The sequence below is a fragment of the Podarcis melisellensis genome (genome assembly GCF_964234715.1).
Source record: "Podarcis melisellensis genome assembly, chromosome: 7".
Classification (NCBI taxonomy): Eukaryota; Metazoa; Chordata; class Lepidosauria; order Squamata; family Lacertidae; genus Podarcis; species Podarcis melisellensis.
Genome location: NC_138539.1, coordinates 26,630,813 through 26,643,913, shown reverse-complemented (window position 1 = coordinate 26,643,913; position 13,101 = coordinate 26,630,813). Strand labels below are relative to the sequence as shown.

Sequence of the window (13,101 nt, the reverse complement as noted above, 5' to 3'; positions counted from 1 at the left end):
ATATTACTGGAGTGGTGGGGGTTCCAGCCTTGAGAAGATCAGTCCTTGGTGATGACAGATGTTAACAAGTTTGAAGCTTTGGGTAAAACATTTCACCAGGATTCATCACTAGTCTTGGCTGGATTGACAATGAAGTGGGTGTATCCTCAAACAAAAATCTCCAGTTTGGGGCTAACTTTGATATATTGCTTTTTAAACACCCACATTTCACTTCCAGCCTCAGGCTCCTTATATTTCTGCCTTCTTTCTGATGCCACCGAGATACCAAACACTGATGCTTAGATAATATTGGAAACAGCCTTACTAGAAAAATTAACCAATAAACTGAAACTGGCACGGGGACAAATAGAAGAAGATGCCTTCACCCCGGTATGGCTCCCCTTTATCACATACACATCCCAACAAGACAATGACAAAAATCCACCAACAGCATACAAATCAATATGGCTAACCTGATCCAAAACACCCACACACCCCACTCACACATGAAAGCAAAGACCACCACAGCCATTCACAAATGAATAACCACACCCTAGGCCAACCCCAGCCTCTCTCACCACCAAAGGAACACAAGTGAACAACAGAGAACCTGCACAAGCAACGCTGACACCAAACCCTACATATAGTAAGTAAGATAGAAACATCGCCACCCTACCCCACCCCTACCCATCTTCCCCCCCTCCACCCCTTTCCCCTTTTCTTCCTAACGTCTCAACAAATGAAACTGATTTGTAAAAATGTTACATGGAAAAAATACGAGAGAGAGACATTGCACATACTTTTGTAAATCAAGAAAATCTTTAATAAAAATACATTAGAAATATAAAAAAATCAAAGTGTTTCCCTAAGGAAAGACATGAAGTAGCCTGCTGTTGTACTTATCTATTGATCATTGGTTTTGTTAGCACTCTTGCTTCCTATTTTTAAAAATGAGATTAAAAATGAGAAAACTTGTAGTTGTTTAAAGAAACACCTTTCTGGAATCAATTTGATTTTCAAGGGAAAAACCAGCCATCTGTGCAACCAATTTTCCTTCTGCGTCTTTGATTTCAGATGATGGCAAACTATCCTTTGATGAATTCAAAGCTTACTTCGCTGACGGAATCCTGAGCAGAGAAGAACTGCATGAGCTGTTTCACACCATCGACACGCACAACACAGAGTGGGTAACATTATTTAAAAGTCATATGGGTAGCCTTTAGAAAGGCAGTATGGTTGTGCAATATGAATTTTCCTGGTAAAACTGCAGCTTTATGAATAGCATATGAAATGCCATGGAACAGCAGCCTATATACCCTGTTTGGTGCCCATGGCCTGCATTCTGTGTTTCTAAACAAGATGCTACAAAAATAACAATAAATGGGTAATTCATCTCCCTTGTAACTCCCAGTTTCTGGTTTTTTCCACCCCCAATGTTCAGCCTGGACACTGAGATCCAGCTCCGAGGGCCTTCTGGCGGTTCCCTCGTTGCGAGAAATGAGGTTACAGGGAACCAGGCAGAGGGCCTTCTTGATAGTGGCGCCCACCCTGTGGAACGCCCTACCATCAGATGTCAAGGAAATAAACAACTATCTGACTTTTAGAAGACATCTGAATGCAGCCCTGTTTAGGGAATTTTTAAATGTTTGATGTTTTATCACACTATTATTATTATTATTATTATTATTATTATTATTATTATTATTATTATTTTGGGAGCTGCCCAGAATGGCTGGGGAAACCCAGCCAAATGGGCAGGGTATATATATATATATATATATATATATATATATATATATATGATGACGAGTGAGACCTCGTCGAAACGTCGCCTAGACACCCCAACTTTTACACGGGAAGACACCCGAGGACACCAAAACCTGCATTCCTGTACCCGTGAAAATCTACGAAAGCAAATATATATATATATATATATATATATATATATATATATATATATATATATATTTTGCCTCTTTTGAGAAGGAAGGCTCATTATAAATCAATGGTAGAGCACCATGACCCTGTACGTATGTTATTTGTGTTTCAGCCCTCTGCCTGTTCTGTGTAAGCTGGCCTCAGAGGTAGTTCCAGTTTCATAAAGCAGGCATTCTGCTGTTCTCTTGGAGTCCTCTGTGGTGCATGGAAGGTGTGCGACCATGTGACTAGGGACCCACTTAAGAATATTACAGGTTCCCCATCCATATTCTAGATCTGCTTGAAAAGAGGCATGACCATAGCTCAGTGCTTAGAATGCCACATATCTCCAGCTTGATCCTTGGTGTCTTTGATTAGAAAGGCCAGTGTTTCTGGATAGGATGTTGAGCCTGAGCCTAGGAGATGTGAGTTCAGGTGCCATCATAGCCATTGCCTCAGTGAGTAGCCTTGGGCAAGTTGCTATTGGTCATTATTGATTTCCAGATTATTAAATGCAAATGATAATATATCACTTGGACCAGTGATTGCAAAGAGCCGCAGTCCTGTATACTTACTTGGGGAAAGTCCCCTTGAACTCTGTGGGATTTGCTGCTGAGTAAACATGCATAGAACTGGGCTATGTCATTAATATTAGGAAGCATTTTTTAAAATAACATTTTATTAATTTTTCCAATAGTAACAAAAATAAAACAAACAGCAATAATAAAAAAAGAATCCAAACAGAACAAATTGACTTCCCCCTATTCCCTTCCTTGGTTCCATTGTATATCAAGATACTACATGTCCATTGTAAAAATTTAACCATTTGAATTACTTATTGTCCATTCATAATAAAATTACAAGTATTCTTAAAACCCTGATAATGTGTTAACCTTTGTACGTTGCTTCTGTATATCATTTTCTTCCTTCCTTCTGGAGCCAACCAGGTTTGCTCCCTTTTCTTCTGGCTTGGCTCTTCTGCCTTGCCATTGGTGTATGATTTCCCCAGAAACTGCATTCTTACATTATTCCTTTGCTTTATGATCCACCCGTCACTCCAAGGTCCCAGAGTGGGTTGCAGTTTAGAACACAGCATTATTTATACCACAGTATGTTGTGATGCAGTTACTGGGAAAGTCATGCCAACTGCACTATTTTACCTTGAATATATGCCTTACAGTTCAGAGGAGAACATGGTCAATCACGAGCGAAAAGAAATAATTGCCTACTTAATATTTAGAGCTGCTGCAGAAGTCAATTCTCAGCTTTAGTCAGAAGCAAAAGAGCTGCTCTGCTGATATATCTTATCTGTAGCCCAGTGAAAGGTGAAAGCGAAGAATATGCAAATCGGGAAGATCAACCCTCTGCCATTTGCTGGAACAGGGCTCAAAATTCCACTTTAAGATGATTCAAAATTACAATTAGAGGCTCTGGGCTCAGCTGGTGTATGGAGGCCTTGCATCAAATCTGCAGCTACCTTTACCAAGCTTTACTGATTACTCTGATTAACACCAGCTGTGGCCTTGAACCTCCCCACCCCATCACTCCTTTGTGAAACAGCGGGGGACTTTTTTTACCCTATCAGAAAAAGGACTAGTTTGCAAACTCACAGAATGGGTCCTCTCTATACATGGCAAGGAGTTTTGACACTTCAACCACCACGCCATAGCCCTGTGCATTCAATGAATGGGAGAGAGGGAGGTGTCACTGTTGTCTCATCACACCAACAGGTTTTTTTCTAGGGGGACAGCCGTCTGTTTGAAGAAGTGCTCTACCTGGTCCAAATCTGGTTTGAGGATAAAGAAGGGGAGCACGGGGCTTTGAAGTTCCTCATCACCAGTTAGTGGGTGGACAGCAGCCCCAGCACACACACGAAAACACAGGTCACCTGCTCACAGGCTGCCCCAGACCCTCAAAGTGTCCCTATTTTCCAGGGACAGTCCCCAGATTTACAGAAGGCATCCCAGTTTCTGATTTGATAACAGAACATCCCAATTTTCAGCTGAGAAATATTGGCAGGTATGGTAAAGGAAAAGGGACCCCTGACCATTAGGTCCAGTCGCAGACGACTCAGGGGTTGCGGCGCTCATCTCGCTTTACTGGCCGAGGGAGCCGGCGTTTGTCCACAGACAGCTTCTGGGTCATGTGGCCAGCATGACTGAGCTGCTTCTGGCAAACCAGAGCAGCTCACGGAAATGCCGTTTACCTTCCCGCCGGAGCGGTACCTATTTTTCTACTTGCACTTTGACGCACTTTGATGTGCTTTCGAACTGCTAGGCTGGCAGCAGCAGGGACCAAGCAACGGGAACTGACCCTAAAGCGGGGATTTGATCAGCAAGCCCTAGGTTCAGTGCTTTTAGACCACAGCGCCACCCACATCCCTGGCAGGTATGGTAGGGCGTCCATATTTTCATCGGAGGAATGTTGGAGAGTATAAATAGTAAAATGTGACCTCAAGCCATCTGAAGGCAGCCCTGTGTAGGGAAGCTTTTTAATGTTTAATTGTGTTTTTATATATCATGGAAGCCTCTCGGAGCCACCCAGTCAGATGGCTAGGGTATAAATAGTAAAATTATGATTATTGAATAGGATATCCTTATTTTCATTGGAGAAATGTTGGAAAGTATGCTGCTCTACTATGGCGAGGTGTATTGTATCTCTGTCCAAATTATAGGCATTATTTTAAAATGTGCACCCTTAAAACCAGAGTCAGTTTTAGGGTAGCGTGACCAGTGTGGTCACACTGGGTGCCCCACTGCCAAAACAATGCTGTAGAACAGAGTGCAAGGGGCAGGGGGAGTGCTGAATGTTAGTGTTGCGCAGGGCGCTGCTGAAATTTGAGAGAATATGTGAATTTTATGTATCCACTTTTTCTTTTGATGATGAATTGCAAATGGCCACCCTACTCCCAACCGGCACATATTCATTAGAAAGTCAGGAGACGGCACTCGTGCATACAGCTGCATAACTGAACAGCAGTCTCCACGTAATCCAAATTCTCTTGTGTTTGGGGGGTCGTCCGCACTTCTGCTTGTTCCGTGCTTTCTAGGCATGGATCCGAGTGGTTTTCCGTTTGCCCCGCTGCATTCCCCAGGAAAACCCGCTGTTTACCACTCAAACGGAACAAACTGCAGAAAACCCGACATACTTCATTCCATTTTAGCAGTAAACAGCAGTTTCCCCTGGGCAAGCGTCAATGTGGACGGCACCTTAGATTTGCACATGACCTATCTACAGATATTCCATTTAATACCCATTTGCAGGGCCAGATTTAGCTTTGATGAGGCCCTAAGCTACTGAAGGTAATGGGGCTCTTTATATGTCCAGTTGTCCTTTGTGAACAACAAATTGTCGCTGTTTTTTGCGTTGAATATATGCTATATGGTAATTTATGGACCTAAGAGGTATTGAAAGCCATTTGCACATCACAAATAGGAGCCTACACAACACAAAACACTGTTGCTGTGTGTAGATTTTATTTTATTTGTTTTTTATCTTATATTTTGGAAATGTACATCCAGTTTTTTCCCCTTTAAATTTTTTGGGGGCCCCCAAGAGACTGGGCCCCTAAGCTATAGCTTGTTTAGTTTATACGTGAATCTGGCACTGCCCATATGCCCCAATATGTGTTCATTTAGCACACCTAGCATGCCTGTAAACTGTTAGAGGAGGAGGCTGGATGCCTCTGGCAGAACGTGCCAGGTGGCCTCAGGCGTGCATTAAGCTGTAAGAGCTCCCCAAGGTCTGCTTAATAGCCTTTCAGATAGTTCTAGAGGTAATGTTAGGATTTTGCAGATGAACCGTTCACACTACATAAGATGCACAGTGTTTGCACATTAGTTGTGAGGTCAAATGTATTCCCCCAAGGCAGCGCTTCTGCTTTGAGGATCTTGAGTTTTCCCCAGACTCTGAGGGCAATGTGATAATAACTGTATGAGTCCTGTTTTTTTTATTATTTGTTAATAGCTTGTTGCCTAAATCCCCAGAAATGTTAAATCCAAAGCTTATTGTTGTTATTTTCCTGTTGCGTTGGCTTAAGTGCTCATTAGCAAACAGGCAGGAGAATACCAGAGTTCTAAAGATAGATAAAAAAAGGAGGACTTGTTCTATAATGTTACGTTTCAGTTGTGTGTTTTTTTAACCGTAACCAGCCAGTCAGCCTGATGATAGGCTGCTACTTTGCTGCAAACAGCATCATTTTATAAACGGCAGCAGTAAATCCATAGTTGGCTCCGGCTCCCTGGAATTTGTTATAAGCAAATGCATTCAGTTCATAGTATCTCCATTAAAAAGTTTAATGTGTATGTCTTAAAAGGAGTGACATGAGCCATAGTCTTCACCTTGTGTTGTCACTGCCCAAAGAGCAAATTACGAAAGGCATATCCAGATGTCTCGAGACTAGTTTCCAGGTGGATAAAATTGCATAATTCTTAATTCCAGCATCTTCCATAGTGCAAGGCATCCTTCAGTGTGCTGGGGGGATGCATGAGGCCTGTAATTTAGGAGAGATGGCACAGATCCTCCAGGCAAAGCATGTGCTCAAGTGGACAGTTTTTAAGATGTGTTCCGGAAGAGTTGTGATTGACAAGGGTGAAGCCAGCATCAAATCAATTTGGTTCTGGGGAGGTTCCAGGTCCAGCATGCCTGCAGAATAGCAATGCTTGTCAGCACTGCTGGAATAGCTCAATTAGTACAGCATGAGAATCTTAATCTCAGGCTCATGTGTATGAGCCCCACGTTGCGCTGGACTATATCCAATCTTTATAGAGCACCAATTCTGACTTGTTTGCAGAGACATTATGACAAATTATCATTCATCTTGATTTGCTGGTGCTGTGTTTACACAGCTTCCCTTTAATCATTGGTTCATCTCACACTTTTCAGTGTGTTTCCCTATCACTTTCCTAACAGCAAAAAACTCACTAAAAAGAAAAGTAAAATCTATTTGTTGCAAGAGTGCTTTAGTCGCATAACCTAAAGTTCCAATTTGTGCTTGAATTTCCCCCGCAAAATGCTGACAATCTGGAAGCAATCTCACTCCTCCCCAGGGACATTTCATATGCCTCTTCAGTAACATTTCCTAAAGCGGGAATATCATTTCTGTCAGTCTCTGGAAATTTATTCCCCTTTTGGTCAAGCATATTCACGCACACCTACTTTCTCCAAGTTACTTGCCATTTGTTTCAGAGGTCCTGCTGTAGGGGTGGTCTGCTGTCACATTGGCTTGTTAGGAAGGACTGAACTATAAATTTGGGTGCTTCATGTGGGCACATTTTTAGGCTGTCAGTATTTTCTAAAACACCAGAATAATTGTCATTTAAATTGTTTTGAACTTAGACTTCTGTTGAGGAAGCGTTCTTCTAACAGTTAATAGATAGCGAGAGCGCAGTTTGAAAAACCTCATTACAGAAGCAAATGTTCTTGCTCCTGCGCCTGCCTAGGAATTGTTTTAATAATGGGATCCTCAGGGAAATGGTGTCAGGGAAAAAGACGGGAGCATTCAGCAACGCTACAAAATGAGGAGATGCCAAAAACTTGTGAAAAAAGAAGAAAAGGTTGCATTCTCGTTCCTGAAGTCTCAGGAATATCATTGTGTGGTAGCTGATTGAAATATGGCAGCTGACAATCATTCTTGGTTTCCTCCACTCCTCTATTCCTCACTGCCACACTTCTGCTGGCAGATTCTGAGGATCAGGAGATATCCCCACAGCTTGAAACGCTGGAGCCTAGAACAAGCGAATGGCTACAGAAGAATGTTCCGGATCTTTAACTAGCCTGATAACATCATGAATGGGCTGAGGCCTCTAGTCAATTAACACCTAGCTCATGCCATAAATATAGGGCAGTTGCTCCAGGTCACCGCTGAGGCAACTTGTATGTTCTGCCTCAGCTGCAGGGCCACTAACCATGGTACTGAAATCCATAACTTGATCCATCTCCAAGGTTCCCTGTCAACTCGGAACCCAGGAACTATTGACTTCCCCATTGCTTGAGCTATCACGTATCTGTGTGGTGGGGATCAGGACTCACATAGCAAATGCATGGAGAGGAAAGCAGGGCTGTTGCTGACCCTGCATGCAGTGTTGACTTACTCACATTAAGCATAGCATCTTCAGGAGGTACTATGCTCCTGATGTTCTGTGATTGTGCAAGCGCGTCTGTCCCGGACAAAAACGAAAGCAGAATAGAACAAAGGACTGAGACTCTTGGATGTGATGCAGAGTCTCTCCGCCCCACAGTAGGCAGGATGCACACCCTGAGCTGTTTAACCCTGTAAGCTCAGGTTCTCCTCACATTTCCACATGTTGAATGCAAATAGGACACAGGCAAGGGCACACCGATGCGTTTAATATTTGGTGTATAATTGGGGGTCGGGACAAGTGAATTTGTCTTAGTAGAAGAATTATTGATTCATGGGTACCCTATTAATACATATGCATATATCACATGCTCTATTTTTACATTTATAAATTAAGGGGGTGGGGGTGAGATGGAGGTGGCAATATGTCCATGCAAGGTCCCCTTGAAGCTGCATAGCATTCCAACTCCTACTCAAAACAAATACACTTACTTGGAAGTAAGGAGATCTTTATTCAGCAAGTATCGGTAGAGGCTCACCAGCAGACATGATGCTCAGGATTCAGTTTGGGAGCAGGGGAAGAGGTTTAGAACTAGCTGGAAATGACAAGGATGTCCCAACAAGTTTCCCCGCTCCTCCCGCCAAGATCTAAAGGTGAGGCTTGGCATGCTCACTCTCTCTCACTTTGCAGGAATTCTGAGATAGCAAGTGCATGCTGTGTTGGGACAGAGGGGCCTGCTCCTCTCTATGAAGGCGGCCCCTGCTTCTTGGTGACAATGCCCTCCTGTTTAGTCACTGCTGCTTCCTCTTTGGCCTTCCTCAGCTTCCAGAGAAACTCTCCTCTCCGCAGGAAGGTCAGAGGGAGAGACAGCATCCCTGCTCCCCCTTCTGAAGTGACTGGAGTTGGGACAGCAAAAGGAGAGATGCTTTCTCCTCCTCCTACCCAGGTTCCCACCATTTAGTCCCCATTTCTTCCTCTTCCTCCTCCAGGGCCTGCCAAGCCTTATCCCGACAGGGCCCAACAAAATCTGGTGCTCAATCTACAAGTTTATAATACCCCACAACTCAATAATCCCTGTTCAAGAGTTTACCCTTTATGCTCTTCACAACAGCATCTTGTGAGTTGCTGACGGCTCTATAAGCACCATTCAGAAAGTTGAATAAACTGATCTGGTGCCTGTGTTCCCAGCTGCACAGCCATTCTCTGACTTGAATAATTCTCTTACGCAAGGAAGCAAATTGTGTTCCAGGTTTGTGGATGGATCTGTTGAGGGAAACGATGACAATCATTGTCATCGTGATTTGTTATTCACAACTGCTCCATTCTGTAGTGAATTTCATTTCGTGCATTTGTTATGAAGGCACAGAGAACAACTGAGCTACATCTCAATACAAGCACCCAATTGGAGAGAACAAATTTACAGGTCAGGTAACGCAACTTCCATGCAGAATGGAATCTGTGCACCTCCATATGGCAGGAATTAAGTACTGGCTCAGGAAAAATTCTCACCCTCCACTTAAAAACCAATCATGATATTTATGCTTGATACTCTGATGTGTGCATTGGCTCACTGAATTTTCCAGGCACAAGGCAGGTTACTGCTTATAAAATACAACACAGTCAAATGTTCCAGCGAAGTGCAGAGTGTTAAATAACTTCTGGATGACCTTGCTGTTGCATGGAACTCCTCAAAAGTGGTGAGCTTTCTATTAGCCTTGCCATAGTGGTCCATACAGTGGTAGTCTCCCAATTGGACTACTGTAATGCACTGTTTGTGGAGCTACCCTTGTGCCTGGTTTGGAAGTGGTAGCTGCTTAAGATGCAAAGTGGGACACCCAGCTTTACACCTATTATGCCAGTGTTGAAAGATCTGCATTGGCTGCCTATTAGTTACCAAGCCAAGTTCAGGGTTTTGTGGTTAGCGTTTAAGGCCTGTACAACTTGGGGCCACCTTCCCCAGTTTGGACCAAGCCAATTTTTAAGATATCCCAGGGAGACAGCATGGAAGGAGACCTCGTCCTCTGGAATGCCCTCCCGTAGATAATTCAAGGGACTACAATAATGACCAAGCTCTCATTGACTTGTAATTTTTAAATTTTATTTTATTGGCACAGTTTTGTTTGCGATATCCTGTTTTCTTCCAATCAAATTTTTAGGTAATTTTATGGAAAGGTTTTGCTTGGGGTTTTTTTTAATTGTTTCAAGTAAACTACTTATGAAATGGTATAAAATGTTTATATAAATAAATAAATGTAGCCTTCAGGGTGGTTGGGCTTAACGTTTAAACAGCAACAGGATGCACACAATAGCAATTACAGCACTCGTTTTATGATGTTCTTCTTTTTACAGCAACCTTGACACAGAAGAACTTTTTGGTAAGTTAATTTTTACTCCCAAACCCTTCCGTTCTGGATGTGTCATGGGCAGGTGGAGCTAAACAAAAGAGCTCTGTAGCCAAAGTGGCTCATTTTTAATCACACCAGCTAATTATGTAAAATGCAGCTGTGCAGAACTCCCAGGGAAGGTAATCAATAAACCATTACCACTAATGAGACTAGATAAATGTGCAGAATTACATGCACCTCTTGTATGTCTTTTATTCTAAATTTCTTCTCCCCCTCTCTAGGATATTAACTTAAAATGTAGTATCCCTCTTTTGATTTGGGTGGGGGGAATAAGGCAAATGCTGCCTTTAAGTGATCCTGCCCCTTTTCTCAAATCTCCCCACTCCCCCAACACTGGATTGTTTAATGTGTAGATTCTCTGCCAAGATTCCCCCCCCCCAATCTTTGAGGGGGAGACTCCCTAGGGAAGCTGTCTGTGATTTCCTATGCTTTGTGAGTCTCCTTATATCTTGCTTTGATAGTTGATAGAAAGGCGAGGGTCATGTGATATTGTGTGAGGTATTTAAGACGCCTTACAAGAAGCCCTAGAATGATGTTCACCCCGTGATTATTTCCTTTTGTCACAGTTTCTGAATTACGTGTGTATGTATTGTATCTACAAAAAGAGGGTTCTATAGTACCATCTCAATAGCCACTTGCTAGGGCTGGTGTTAGCATCTGACATTCTTACTCGAGGAGGTTCATGTCCTTTCTTTACATTTTTGCCCATTTTTGGTGCTGCTTTCCTTTTCATGTCCCCTTTGCTTCAACAATCTATTGTACCTTTCCTTGTGCAAGCTCCTGATCGCGTACATAGGAGTTAGAATACAGGACAGCATAGCCAGAAGCTGTACCATGTGTCATAAAGCATCAGGCTGTTAGCAAACTACTGTGACCCCCCCATTCTAATGGGAAAGAGCCTTCTACCAGAGTTTAGATCCTTATGCTTCTTGTTCTCTCTATATATGTGTTTGATTCCTATTTTTTTAAAAAAAATAATTAAAAAATTAGAATAATTCCTTGATCTTTCTTCCTTTGCTTGAGCTGTGAATTTCTGTTTCTTTTAGAATATTTTTCCCAACACTTGGGAGAGTATGAAAATGTGTTGTCTGCTTTGGAAGACCTCAATCTATCCATACTGAAGGCAATGGACTCCACAAAGAAAGTAGGAGGAAGTGTTATTCCTGTTCTTCTGCAACACTTAGGATCTGTCTATCTATCTATCATCTATCTATCTATCTATCTATCTATCTATCATCTATCTATCTATCACCCGCACTTTCATAATACAGTGGAACCTTGGTTCTCGAATGGCTTAGTTGACAAACAAATTGGAAGTAAGTGTTCCGCTTTTCAAATGTTTTTCGGAAGCCGAACGTCCGACGTGGCGTCTGCTTGAGTGCAGAAAGCTCCTGCAGCCAATCAGAAGCGTGCCTTGGTTTTTGAACATTTCAGGAGTCAAACAGACTTCCAGAACAGATTAAGTTCGAGAACCAAGGTACTTCTGTATCATAATAAGGTTGTATACAACATGCAAGATTATAATATCAGTTTAAAACATCAGTAATTACTGGTTGGTTAAAAAGAACAAAATCATATTGCCCAGGCCTGTCTAAACAACACAGTTTTCAGAAGACTTCAAAAAAGAAGGCAGCAAGGGTGATTCCTATTGGTAGGGAGTTCCACAGGCCACCCTAAAGGCTCAGTCCCTAGTAAAGGGATGAGTCTATTGGAGTGGACACACACACACACTTTCAATTTCAATACTCTTCATGCCTGCAAAAGGGAGGCTTCAGTTTCAATCAGTGTGTATCGCATAATATCCTGTTCAAATCCCGTAACTTTTTTATACCACAAAGGTTCTGGTTTAGTTTTGTCCCCCTTTCGTTGCACAGTAGCCCCTCCAGAAGCATCACAGCACAAACTAAAACAGAATAAACCCCACCACGAATGTCCTGTTTTGATGCCAAGAGCACGTTGCAAAATGCACCCATCCAGAGGAGGGGTTCTGGATTATTGTCAGGTTTTCCCTGGCGTTTTCTTTTTTCTTTTTTTAAATAATATTTATTAAAATTTCAAGGAAGATACAAAAATGTAAAAAGGAAAAGGAAAAAAAAAGAGAGAAAAGAAACAAAAAGATACAAAATACAAAAAAATAAAAATGGTTAAAAACAAATCAGTCATTCCATATCCCATTTTTCATTTGCTTATTTCCCTGACTTCCTCACACCTCCCTTCTTTCCCTGGCATTTTCTTCACCCATTTGCAGAGTTATTGATAAATCCGTATGCAGACAACTGTTTTCATAAGTTTGGTCAATGATTCGATTTGTAAAAATGAGATATGTTTTTAGCCAGTGCATCCAAAGAATTGTATCAAATTAGCGGGTGGCAACAGATGAGGTTTTTACAGCTAGCAGTGATATATTAAGCATGTCCATCCTGTCCTCTTTTTGTAATTCTAGACACCTGCCTCGTTACTGGCTAGAGATGAACCTTTGATGTAATTCAGCAAGGGAAAATCCAGGAAGTATTTGAAATTACACTGGAATGTCAAAGGATGTGGGTGGCAACTTTAGGTTGTTTTCCAAACATTTATCTCCTAGAAAGATCTGCCAGAACACGCATTTCTGTTTTTCAGTGGTAAAGCACATGCAGTGCATGCAAAAGTTAGGTAGAAAAAAGGTAAAGGTAAATGACCCCTTGATGGTTAAGTCCAGTCAAAGGCAACTGTGGGGTGTG

At 42.1% G+C, this 13,101-nt stretch overlaps 1 protein-coding gene across 2 annotated transcripts in view; it reads left to right on the top strand.

Moving 5' to 3' along the window:
• The window catches only part of NECAB1 (N-terminal EF-hand calcium binding protein 1), an 81,486-nt gene that overhangs the window by 9,227 nt on the left and 59,158 nt on the right, over window positions 1-13,101 (top strand). For both annotated transcript variants that reach the window (XR_014170656.1, XM_081919835.1), the window contains exons 3-5: window positions 1,054-1,162; window positions 10,326-10,351; window positions 11,428-11,525. Coding sequence is in view for 1 of the 2 variants with exons in the window: in XM_081919835.1 (XP_081775961.1) it covers window positions 1,054-1,162; window positions 10,326-10,351; window positions 11,428-11,525 (233 nt within the window). In the remaining variant the exon portion in view is untranslated. The remainder of the gene's footprint in view (window positions 1-1,053; window positions 1,163-10,325; window positions 10,352-11,427; window positions 11,526-13,101) is intronic.